We start from the raw sequence: 13,164 nt of genomic DNA, 5'->3' as shown, positions 1-13,164 counted from the left end.
AATGCATGGACTATTTTTTCAGCATCACCCCTGGACAGAATATTTCTAATTTTGGCGATATTCCTGAGGTGAAAAAAGGAAACTCTGGAAACCTGTTTTAATATGAGATTTAAATTATATGTCTTGGTCAAAAATAACAGCAAGTTATTTTTTACTTTGTCCAGCAGGGGGAATCAATCATGCCAATTGTTATATTTTTAATAAATTCAATCTTATTTCTAAAGAATAGCATAAAGTTATTTTTGATGAGAGCTAAGGAAATGGATGCAACAACAGAGCTATGTCTCTGTCAGTTTGGCAACTGTATTAAACAGAAATCTAGGATTATTGTTACTATTGTTCTGTAACAAAGATGAAAAATATATTGATATAGCTTTGTTGACGGTGTTTCAATACAACAGTAGACTGTTCTTCCAAACCAAGTAGGATTTCTCTAGATGTGTGCAGTGCCGTTTTCTCCCCAATTCCCAAAATTGTACCTTTAAATGGTGCAGCTCTAAGTTAAAGCAAGGAGCCAATTTCCTATGAATAGTTCTAATTTTTATTGTGAAGCAAACAAAAAAATTGTCAGAATAACAGAAAACTTTCATGTGCAATAACTGTTCACCCCTTAATGTCATTACTTTGTACCCTGTAGTACTACCTTCACAGTCGGTGTTAAAAAAAATGATCAACAAGAAAACACGGTGGAGGAAGCATTATGCTGTGGGTGGATGGTGTTCTTGGGGGGATGGGATGTGTAGGGTTTGCTCCAGACATAGTGTTTTCCTTAGTGGCTGAAAATTTTAATTTTAGTCTCATCTGATCAAAGCACTTTCCTCCATACATTTGGGGAGTTGCCCACATGCATTTAGGCTTCTTAGTTCTACTACAGAGTAATGGCTAATTTCAGGCCACTTTTTCATAAAGCCTAGCTTTCTGGAGTATACGGCCCTATCATAGTCCTATGGAAAGACATTCCACTCTCTGCTGTGGACCTCTGGAGCTCCTGTGGTGGATTAGAAGAGATGTTTTTGTAAAGCTCACAAACAATGAATGTCCTGCAGAGCTGGTTCTTTGACTGACAGATAACATGCCTCTTTTAGGTCACTCTGACCATTGGAGATAACTCTGTTAAGCATATATGCAGAGTGCTAGATAAAAGAACTAATCAAGCCAATGGACTGATGCCAAACAGGGACTACCCTATGATTGTTCAAAAATGTTTTACACGCACAAGTGTTTAAAATCTTTATGTGGCTTCTTGCATTCCAGTCTTCAAGAGATCTCGATGCAAGACAATGTTTCTCTAGTACATGATTCTGTATGCTATAAAGATCTCTAACATCAGCTTGTCAATGTACTAATAAGAGATTTTTTTTGTGCCGCTATTTCCTATCCTCAACGCTCCTTTAGGGTTATCTTTGGTCTATGTGCTGCTTCTTTGCCTTCTGCTTCTTAGCCCAGTCTGAGAGTTCTGGTGGGTGGCCCCTTCTTGGCAGCTTGACAATGAATAATGGGCTTGCCATTTCAATTCAATTCAGTTCAATTTTATATATATAGTGTCAATTCATGAAACATGTCATCTCAAGGCACTTTCCAAAGTCAAATTCAATCAGATTATACAGACTGGGTCAGATTATACAGATTGGTCAAAACATTTTTCCTATGTAAGGGAACCAGTTGATTGCATTAAAGTCCCGACAAGCAGCATTCGCTCCCGGAGAAGTGTAGAGCCACAAGAAGATTCGTCTGAATTTTCCATGGCTTTGCAGCAATCCCTCATACTGAGCATGCATGAAGCGACAGTGGAAAGGAACCCCCCCCCCCCCCCCTTAACAGGGAGGAGAACCTCCAGCACAAACAGGCTCAGTGTGAATCCTGTAATAATTCCAGCTACCAGTAGTTCTAATTAAACACGCTACCAATGAAGGGCTGGATTAACGAGAAAGGCACACTCCCTTAATAACCCCAAAGAGAGGTAGGAAATTGGTTTATTTCCAGAAATGGCATATGATTTACTAGGATCCAGCCAGTGATGTAAAACTAGCTACTTACCACCAGAGCTGCCTTCCATGCTGGTCGTAACTTTAGCTTCTGTCCGGTAAGAATCAAAAACACAGCATTCGTTAAAATGTATGCCATGTTGTGTGCGCAGGAATTTCTGCCTGTAGGATCTATTTCCTAACCTGACGCCGCCAGATAGATTTGCTCCGCATATCCATCTGGAAACCTTCCGGTGAAGTAATTTTGGGAAGGGGCGAAAATACTGGTTAGCTGATTGGCTTATGTTGGTGATGGACAGGCCAAATAAACCAATCAGATCAACGAAGCATATGACGTACTCGTCAACATGCTTCGTCGTCGCAAACACAACCACAAGCCAAGCTACTCTTGCTGCTGCAGGTAAAGGCTCGTTAGCTCAGCAAAGAAATACTCTGTAATTCCGATAAAACTTGCTCGATAGCCACGCTAACGCTAGTTTCCTCGGCTGAAGCCGCCATGTTCTTTAGACTGAACTGTCGCGCTTCCCGTTGCGTCACACCTCAACCTGCCTCAAAGCCAACGCTGATTGGACGTTCGTTTGGTGAACGGCTCCAAATTTTCTTTAACGGAAAGTAGCCAGACTGATCTGCGAGTGAAACCTTGAAAGCTCGCGAGATCAGGATGGTCTCACGAGGCTATCTATTTCCTCCCGCGGATGTAATTGTCACTCTGCAATGACTGAAAAGCGCCTTGTTGCCATCTTTTTTTCGACCATTTACCCGATGGGGCGCCACTTTTTTTTGTTTTGCTTTAAGCCTAGTCACATCGTGCGCAAGTTACGCACACGTGCTTACTGAATGCTGTGTACGTCACTTGCATAAAAAAAACTCAGAGCCGCAGCACGACGGAATCGAAAAGAGAATCGTTAAGCGAGCTGCCAAACGGTGCCACGGAATTGGAAAACACGGAACCGGTTCTGAACAGGAACCGGTTTTCGATTCCCATCCCTAGTGGGGATTTAGTAAGAATATTTGAAATGTTTTATCATCAGTTATGAAACATTAAATAGGAAATATTTTGACCAATCTGTATAACCTGATTGAATTTGACTTTGGAAAGTGCCTTGATATGACATGTTTCATGGATTGGCGCTATATAAATAAAATTTAATTGAAAATTTAATGAAATTAAAAGCACACAATGGATTTATAAACAATAACAACTTAAGGGCATGTTAAGGACTCAAAAGATGTAGTAACTCAAACCAAAATGTCACAGAAAAGGACAAAAGGTGAAGAAAGACAAACCATGCCATCAAAAATATATAAATAAAAAAATTACATCATGTAAAATTAGGCAGATTTCCACTCAATGGCATCCAAAGCAAATAAATCTACTGTCATATTGATGTTCACTTTCAGTTTAGCATTTTTATCCTTATTGCATATTTTCTGTATGTTCTGCCTTCATTTGGTTTTGTTTTGTTCTTTTCCAGCTTGTGGAAAACTTACAGGAATATCTGAACCAATAACAATGAAAACATCTGGGTCCAGATTTGGTTCGTGGATGACAGATCCACTGGCTCCAGTTGGAGATGACAGGGTAAGTGTCAACATCACCACAACAACCATCTAAACAGCAAAGGACAGATCTTCCAGCTCTAAATCTTTAAGCATTGGAAATAAAGAAAGTTGGGTTTGCCTTTTTAAATTAAGCTTTAACCTAAAAGTCAGTTATACACGGATAGTGTCTATTTCATATTCACTTTGTCTAAGTTAATGTTTGATTGAAAAAAGAAAGTTCCCACAAATATAAATACAGTGAGTAAAAAAACAAAGTCTCAATTATGATCCAACTGCTCGTAGGAGCACCCTCAGCAGCAACAAGTTTCAGTTTCTGTCACAATGTCTGTCTCTCGTATCACTGCAAATTAATTTCAGCTCAAAGTATTGGTTTTGTTTCAGTGAAATATGCAGGTACTTGTTTCTGCACAGATCTCTTGAAGTCTAAAACCAAAACCTTTTACACTGGCTGTGGTACTTAGACTAAGCCTTCAGCTAATGTCCTATGTCAAGGCGTTTAATGACATCCATATAAATACAGACTGTGGAAGAACCACATTGCTGGTATTATTGGACCTCAGTGCAGCATTTGATACTGTCAATCACTACATTCTGTTAGAACGCCTGGGAAACTGGATCGGTCTTTCTGGTACAGCTCTCCACTGGTTTAAATCCTACATAAAGGACAGGGAATCTTTTGTGTCAGTAGGAAACTTTATATCAGAGATGACAAAAATTACATGTGGGGTTCCCCAAGGCTCCATCCTGGGTTCTTCCTGTTCTATATCTACATGCTCCTCTAGCTCAGAACATAAAAACATCATCAGCTACCATAACTATGCAGACGACACACAGTTCTACATCACCATGTCACCAGGTGACTATGGACCAGTTCAATCTCTGAGGAAATTGAAGAAATCAATGCATGGATGTGCCAAAATGTTCTTCAATTGAATAAAAACAGGGGCTGCACAGTGGTTCAGAAGGTTCAGGGTTCAAATCCAACCCTGGGCTTTCTGCATGGAGTTTGCATGTTCTCCCTGTGCATGCGTGGGTTCTCTCCGGGTACTCCGACTTCCTCCCACTGCCCAAAAACAGGACTGTTAGGTTAATTGGCTTCTCCAAATTGTCCTTAGGTGTGAGTGTATGCGTGAATGGTTGTTTGTCCCGTTTGTCTCTGTGTTGCCCTGCGACAGACTGGCGACCTGTCCAGGGTGAACCCCGCCTCTCGCCCAGTGAACGCTGGAGATAGGCACCAGCAACCCCGCAACCCCATGAGGGATTAAGCGGGTCAGAAAATGGATGGATGCTATACAAATAAATTTGCCTTGTCCTGCCTAAGTCATCCTCCAACCATGATTGTATGAACATGGTCAAAAACTAAATGAAGCTAGAATAAGGTGCTGCTGTGAAACAGCAGTGAGAATGCTTTTCTGCAGAATGATTGAGCAGAAGATGTTAAAAAAATACACAATTTAAAAACTACACAGTAAATTTGTCTGAATAAAATTTACTCAAATTGAAGAAACTTTATATAGAAACAGACAGTTCGTCCCACTCAAAAAACAATTTCTTCAATTTGAGACAAATTTACTGTGTAGTTGAAAACATTAAAATATGAACAGAAACAATCTAAAAGTGAAAGGACATTTGCTGAAGGATTTGAAGCAGTAACAAGTGACATTTTATGGTTTAAAATAAATTGAAGAATGCAGTTGAAGAATGATATTTGAAACATTTAAAAGAAATCTCAAGATCCAAATAATAGCTGAAGGATTTGAGGCAGAACAAAAAAAGAGTGCAAAGCCCAAATATTTCCTGAGTCATTCTGGACTTTTGAATTGTAATGCATATAAAAGCTGAAGAGGAACTTTCAAGATCTGTGGGAGCACTACCTTTTGCTGAAAAGGGCTGAAGAAGAGAAAGTTGATTAAGAAACAGTTGCTGAAAGAGTTAGTTAAAACTTCATTAAAAGAAGAGCTGAACTCAAATGAAAACCCAAAAGTACAAATGTCCCTGTATATGGGAAAGTAGCTTGTCTTGGTCCTGAATACTTCTGAAAAAGCAAAACTTTTAGATCATCTTTTGAATAACCTGAGCAGTCAGAGGGTACCGACCTATAGTTTATTTAATACATCAATAGCATGAAGCTGTTTTTGAGCACTAGATGACATGCAGGTGAAGGGCAGAGGCTAGAAAAAACTGTGGATCATACACAGGTAGGAAGATGCAGGCTGACAAATTCAAAATAAAAGTTAAATAGTGATTTTAGAAAAATTAAAGGATATCAAAAAGCTGAACAGTTTAATGGTAGCTGAGAGGATTCTGAATATCAGACATTTCTAGCTGAAAGTAGGCTGAAATACTGAGTTGTCAAAAAGCACACATTTTTTGAAGAATTTGTCATCCATCTTCAATGGAAAGGAAAGCTTAAATATTTAGAACAATATGAAAGTAAACACACCAAAAGATATAGTAATAATACAAACTGAACATTATGATGTATAAATGGTTGAAATATTGTGAGCTATGTCTAAGTATAGGTGCTGGTCATAATTAGAACATGAAAAACTTGATTTCTTTCAGTATTCCATTCAAAAAGTGAAACTTCTATATTTTATTCATTTATTACACACAGGCTGATATATTTCAGGTGTTTTTTTTTTTCATTTTGATGATTACAACTGGCAATTAATGAAAACCACAAATTCAGCATCTCAGAAAATTAGACTACTAGTTAAGACCAAAAAAAAAATAAAATAAAGATTTCCAGAAATCCCATCAACATGAAATGTGTGAGCATGTGCAGTACTCAGTACTAAGCTGGGCTCCTTTTCCCTGGATCACTGCAGCCATGCGGCGTGGCACGGAGTCCATCAGTCTGTGGCGCTGCTCAGGTGTGATGAGAGCCCAGCTTGCTCTGATATGGACCCTCAGCTCTTCTGCATCGTTAGGTCTGGTGTATCTCATCTTGCTCTTCACAATAACCTATAGATTTTCTGTGGAGTTAAGGTCAGGTGAGTTTGCTGGCCCTTTAAGAACAGGTGTACCATGGTCCTTAAACCAGGTACTGGTAGCTTTGGCGCTGTGTTCAGGTGCCAGGTCTTGATGGAAAATGAAACCTGCATCTCCATAAAGTTGGTCAGCAGCAGGGAGTATGGGAGTGAACCAACACCATGGCACCCCAACCGTCACTGACTGTGGAAACTACACTGGACCTCAGCGTGGATTCTGTGCCTCTCCTCTCTTCCTCCAAACTCTGGGTCCTTGATTTCCAGGGGAAATGCAGAATTTACTTTCATCCAAGAACAGAACTGTGGACCACTCAGCAGCGTCCTGTCCATTTGTCTTTAGTCCAGGCGAGACGCTTCTGTCTCTTGTCTCAGAGCGGCTTGACACCAGGAAGGCGACGTCTGCTGGTTCTGGAAGCTCTGATCCAGCGGCAGTCCACTATTTGGGAATCTCCCCTATTAATGTGCCGAGTCAGCAGTCCTCCATATGATTGGGTCGCCTACAGAACTAGACTGAGCGACCATTTAAAGGCCTCTGCAGCTGTTTTGAGTTAATTGGCTAATTAGAGAGGCACCAGGTGGCTTGAATTTTGGACCTTTTCACAATATTCTAATTTCCTAAAAAACAGAGTTTGGGGTTTTCATCAGTTGTCAGTTATAATCATCAAAATAAAAGAAACAAACACTTGATATATATCACCCTGTGTGTAATGAATTAATATAATATTCAAAATTCACTTTTTGAATGAAGTTACTGAAAAAAAAATCAACTTTTTTATGATATCTAATTAAATGACCAGCACTTGTAGTTCTGCGCTGAAGAACAAAAACAGGAGAGCAATAAGTTAGCATACTTAAAACATTGTCACTGAAAAATAAAGGAATCTAAACATGTTCAATTGTTTTGTATGCTGTCTTCCCTTACAGGTCTGGTACATGGATGGTTATCACAATAATCGCTTTGTCAGGGAGTACCAGTCTATGTATGACTTCATGACAACGGATAACTTCACATCCCATCGCCTGCCTCATCCATGGTCTGGTACTGGCCAAGTGGTTTACAATGGATCCATTTACTACAATAAGTTTCAGAGTCACACAATCATCAAATTTGACTTTAGCACGTCACTTATCAGTCGCTCCCGGCAGCTTGACTTTGCCGGTTACAACAACATGTACCATTACTCATGGGGTGGTCACTCTGACATCGACCTCATGGTGGATGAGGGTGGGCTCTGGGCTGTGTATGCAACCAATCAAAATGCCGGTAACATTGTTCTTAGCAAATTAAATCCGAACACTCTACAAATCATCCGAAGTTGGACCACCAACCATCCAAAACGCAGTGCTGGTGAGGCCTTCATGATCTGTGGAACATTGTATGTCACTAATGGTTATTCAGGAGGAACAAAGGTGTACTATGCCTACTCCACCAACTCCTCCACCTACGAATACATCGATATCCCCCTGACCAATAAATACAGCCACTTGTCCATGCTTGACTACAATCCTAGAGACAGAGCACTTTATGCCTGGAACAACGGGCACCAAGTTCTGTATAATGTAACACTATATCATATAATACAGTAACTAAATATCATTCTCATAATCTCAGTGTGAAAGTTATAAGGTTAAGAAAACACATTTCCTCTCAAGCAAAAAAAAAAAAAAAAACCCAAATTTTTAACAAGCTCTCACATTGATTGACTTGTAGATAGAGAAAGCAATGCACCGGGCCTTGCAAAGGTATTAACCCCTTGCTATTTTCTACTTGTTGTTACCTCACAATGTGGAATCAAAATGGATTGTTTAAGATTTTGCACCAGATAACTTACAAAACATGCCTTTTGAATGTGTATTGGTTTCAAATCTGTTTATTTAAAAAGCTCCTTTTTAAGGACTTCCTCTTAATTCAAATCAGTTTTATTTATATAGCATCAATTCACAGCACACATCATCTCAAGGCACTTTCCAGAGTCAATTAAATCAAATCCTCCAGAGACATTGGTTCAACATTTTCTCTCTCAGGGAACCCAGCAGGTTGCTTCCAGCATTCACTCCTCCTGGATGAACATGGAGCCACAGTGGACATTCGCTGGCATTGTGTTGTTGACTTTGCAGCAATCCCTCATGTCGAGTATGCATGAAGCGACAGTGGAGAGGAAAACTCCCCTTTAACAGGGAGGAGAACCTCCAGCAGAACCAGAACCAGGCTCAGTGTGAACACTCATCTGCCTCCACCCACTGGGGCTTAGAGAAGACAGAGCAGAGACACAGAAAGCACAGAAGCTCACATTGATCCAGGAATCTGCTCTACATATGATGGAGCTTGATTATTAAGGGCTTTATACGTTAGAAGAAGAATTTTAAAATCTATTCTTGATTTAACAGGAAGCCAATGAAGGGAAGCTAAAATTGGAGAAATATGATCCCTCTTGTTTATTTTCATAAGAACCCTTGCTGCAGCATTTTGGATCAGCTGAAGACTTTGAACTGCATTTTGTGGACTTCCTGATAGTAAAGAATTACAATAGTCCTTGAAGTAACAAATGCATGGACTAGTTTTTCAGCATCACCCCTGGACAGAATATTTCTAATTTTGGCGATATTCCTGAGGTGAAAAAAGGAAACTCTGGAAACCTGTTTAATATGAGATTTAAATTATATGTCTTGGTCAAAAATAACAGCAAGTTATTTTTAACTTTGTCCAGCAGGGGGAATCAATCATGCCAATTGTTATATTTTTAATAAGTTCAATCTTATTTCTAAAGAATAGCATAAAGTTATTTTTGATGAGAGCTAAGGAAATGGATGCAACAACAGAGCTATGTCTCTGTCAGTTTGGCAACTGTATTAAACAGAAATCTAGGATTATTGTTATTCTGTAATAAAGATGAAAAATATATTGATATAGCTTTGTTGACGGTGTTTCAATACAACAGTAGACTGTTCTTCCAAACCAAGTAGGATTTCTCTAGATGTGTGCAGTGCCGTTTTCTCCCCAATTGTACCTTTAAAGGGTGCAGCTCTAAGTTAAAGCAGGGAGCCAGTTTTCTAATGAATAGTTCTAATTTTTATTGTGAAGCAAACAAAAAATTTGTCAGAATAACAAAAAACTTTCATGTGCATAACTGCTCACCCCTTAATGTCATTACTTTGTACCCTGTAGTACTACCTTCCCAGTCTGTGTTGAAAAAGATCAACACAAGAAAACACGGTGGAGGAAGCATTATGCTGTGGGTGGATAGTGTTCTTGGGGTGATGGGATGTGTAGGGTTTGCCCCAGACATAGTGTTTTTCTTGGTGGCTGAAATTTTTAATTTTAGTCTCATCTGATCAAAGCACCTTCCTCCAACCATTTGGGGAGTTGCCCACATGCCTTTAGGCTTCTTAGTTCTACTACAGAGTAATGGCTAATTTCAGGCCACTTTTTCATAAAGCCTAGCTTTCTGGAGTATACGGCTTATCATAGTCCTAGGGAAAGACATTCCACTCTCTGCTGTGGACCTCTGGAGCTCCTGTGGTGGATTAGAAGAGATGTTTTTGTAAAGCTCACAAAGAATGAATGTCCTGCAGAGCTGGTTCTTTGACTGACAGATAACATGCTTCCTTTTAGGTCACTCTGACCATTGCAGATAACTCTGTTAAGCATATATGCAGAGTGCTAGATAAAAGAAATAATCAAACCAATGGACTGATGCCAAACAGGGACTACCCTATGATTGTTCAAAAATGTTTTACACGCACAAGTGTTTAAAATCTTTATGTGGCTTCTTGCATTCCAGTCTTCAAGAGATCTCGATGCAAGACAATGTTTCTCTAGTACATGATTCTGTATGCTATAAAGATCTCTAACATCAGCTTGTCAATGTACTAATAAGAGATTTTTTTTGTGCCGCTATTTCCTATCCTCAACGCTCCTTTAGGGTTATCTTTGGTCTATGTGCTGCCTCTTTGATGAATGTCCTCTTAGCCCAGTCTGAGAGTTCTGGTGGGTGGCCCCCTCTTGGCAGCTTGACAATGAATAATGGGCTTGCCATTTCAATTCAATTCAGTTCAATTTTATTTATATAGCACCAATTCATGAAACATGTCATCTCAAGGCACTTTCCAAAGTCAAATTCAATCAGATTATACAGATTGGGTCAGATTATACAGATTGGTCAAAACATTTTTCCTATATAAGGGAACCAGTTGATTGCATTAAAGTCCCGACAAGCAGCATTCACTCCTGGAGAAGTGTAGAGCCACAAGGAGAGTCGTCTGAATTTTCCATGGCTTTGCAGCAATCCCTCATACTGAGCATGCATGAAGCGACAGTGGAGAGGAAAACCCCCCTTTAACAGGGAGGAGAACCTCCAGCACAAACAGGCTCAGTGTGAACGCTAATCTGCCTCGACCGACTGGGGGTTAGAGAAGACAGAACTGAGCTACAATAAGAGAAACAAAAAAGCACAGAAGCACACATTGCAGTATACTGAAGTCTATGTAGGAGAATATTGTGATCAACTGTATCCAATGCAGCACTGAGATCTAACAGGACAAGTACAGACACAAGTCCATTATCTGAGGCCATGAGAATATCATTAGTGACTTTCACCAGAGCTGTTTCAGTGCTATGATGAGCTCTGAAGCCTGACTTTGAAGGTGATGAATCCGATGGTGCTCTGGAGGAACATGGATATTTTCTATAACCCCATTCTGAGTTGTACTACTCAACAATGTTGTCTATGACTAGGCTATAGAGTTCCTTGGTCTTCATGGTGTAATGCCTTTTGCTTTGTAATGCTGCTGCCTCTTGGGCCTTTCAGGAAAGTTGTGTTTATACTGACAGACCATGCAACACTTAGATTGAACACAGGCTGACTTTGCTATTACGAAATATGGGACTTTTGAAGGTAATTGATTGTACTAGAACTGTTTAGGGACTTCATAGCAAAGGGAGTTGATACATATGCACATGCCAATCATCAAACTTTTAATTTTTTTGTTTGCTACATTTTGCATTTCGCTTGGCCAACTTAGTTTTTGCAGCTCCTTTTTACAAAAAAGGAATGAAAACTTTAAAATTAGAGGTTTGAATGTAACAAAATAACTAAAAGCCAAGGGAAGTTATTACTTTTGCAAGGCATTGTATTAGGATATTCATGTGCTTCCAGGGCAGACTGAGGTATCAAGGATCACTGACTAAAACTGTTAAAACAGCAAAAGAGAATCAACCTTCCAACAGAAATAAGACTGTTTCTAACCCCAACCCTATTATTAATAGGTCTTCTTATTACACAATATTTCACTCTTTGTTAGCATGAGATATTAGAGTAAAATGTCGGGCAGTGTCAGAACCATAAAATAAACAAATACACCCCTAGAGGTGTCAGGCTCCCAAAATATTTTCTGATTTCACTTGCATGGTAAATGGCCTCCACTTGTATAGTGCTTTTGCAGGTCTAAGGGCCTAAAAGCACTTTACACTACATTCAGTCATTCACCTGTTCATTTAGATATTCATATCCGATGGTGGTGATCTACACTGTAGCCACAGCTGCCCTGGGCCAGACTGACTGACGCAATGCTGCCATATAACCGGACCCACCAAGCCCTCTGATCATCAACAGCAGGCAAGATGGATGAAGGTTCTTGCCCAAGGACACAACAACTGAGATGGATGGAGTGGATTTTTATACCGAGAACAACGCGGGTACAGGAAGAACTCCTAGGTCCTGGACCATTGTCACCCAGAAATTGCCATTAAGCCATTCAATTAAGATATTGGTTGTAGCTTTGACTTTTTATTCACAAAAGCCATATGAACCTTAAAGCTGGGCTGGACATAATTAATCAATTTGGTAAAACAAATCTTTTTATTCTCAGAGTCATAGACATTCTTGGGCAATAAAAAGTTGACAATGTGTTATCTGGTTCATTAAAATGTGTTGAATTTAACCAAAATAAAGGATGAAAGTGTTCCCAATTTAAGAAGCGGACATTAGAGCATTGCAACTAGTTTTTGCAACACTTCAAATCAACTTTCAGACCTTTCTCAGTACTGGATACACCAAACAAAGCACTGGACTGTTAACTTTTTGATGTTGAAGTGTTGTTTTATTGTTGAGTTTGCATAATTAGGTAACGGGTGGAAACATTTTTCACAGTTCCTTATAGGACCTTAGGAATATAATTTATTTGCTTTGTAATTCACTACAAAATGTTTTGTGGGATTGTTTGCATTTTCTTCAGAATTTATAACTTTCTAACCACAACTCACAGATTTTTTCCCTGTTACATATCTAACAGCAATAGTTAAAATTGTATCTTCTCCCAAAATGTTGTTAGAACTTTTTTAGAACGAACAGAATAATCTGTAACTTTTCTTAAGAATTTGTGTGTTTCTTGATATTTGTTTTTAGTATGTGAAACAGCGTAATAACACTTGGTAATAAAATATTAACCCTTTGAATAAAATGCACCATAAAACATATTTTTAATGATGGTTGGTATATTTAGAGTATTTTGAACATGCAAGCAACACAAAAATATTTTCTATTGATTCAGAAAATTTTATTTACTGGCTTCTGAAATAACATTGTTCTTGTTTGTGTTTAGTACCATGTAACGTAATTCCAATT

The 13,164-nt window shown here is 39.1% G+C and overlaps 1 protein-coding gene across 1 annotated transcript; it reads left to right on the top strand.

Moving 5' to 3' along the window:
* The first annotated feature begins 3,397 nt into the window (after positions 1-3,397).
* On the top strand, positions 3,398-8,644 carry LOC118564866 (noelin-like). Its single transcript, XM_036144201.1, has 2 exons — positions 3,398-3,567; positions 7,466-8,644. The coding sequence occupies exons 1-2, from the start codon at positions 3,421-3,423 to the stop codon at positions 8,126-8,128; spliced, it is 810 nt and encodes a 269-aa protein (XP_036000094.1). The 5' UTR covers positions 3,398-3,420; the 3' UTR covers positions 8,129-8,644.
* Positions 8,645-13,164: the final 4,520 nt, after the last annotated feature.

The sequence above is a fragment of the Fundulus heteroclitus genome, chromosome 12 (genome assembly GCF_011125445.2).
Source record: "Fundulus heteroclitus isolate FHET01 chromosome 12, MU-UCD_Fhet_4.1, whole genome shotgun sequence".
In the NCBI taxonomy this organism is placed as follows: Eukaryota; Metazoa; Chordata; class Actinopteri; order Cyprinodontiformes; family Fundulidae; genus Fundulus; species Fundulus heteroclitus.
Note: the sequence above shows the minus strand (reverse complement) of the source record. Positions and strands in the feature narration are given on the sequence as shown.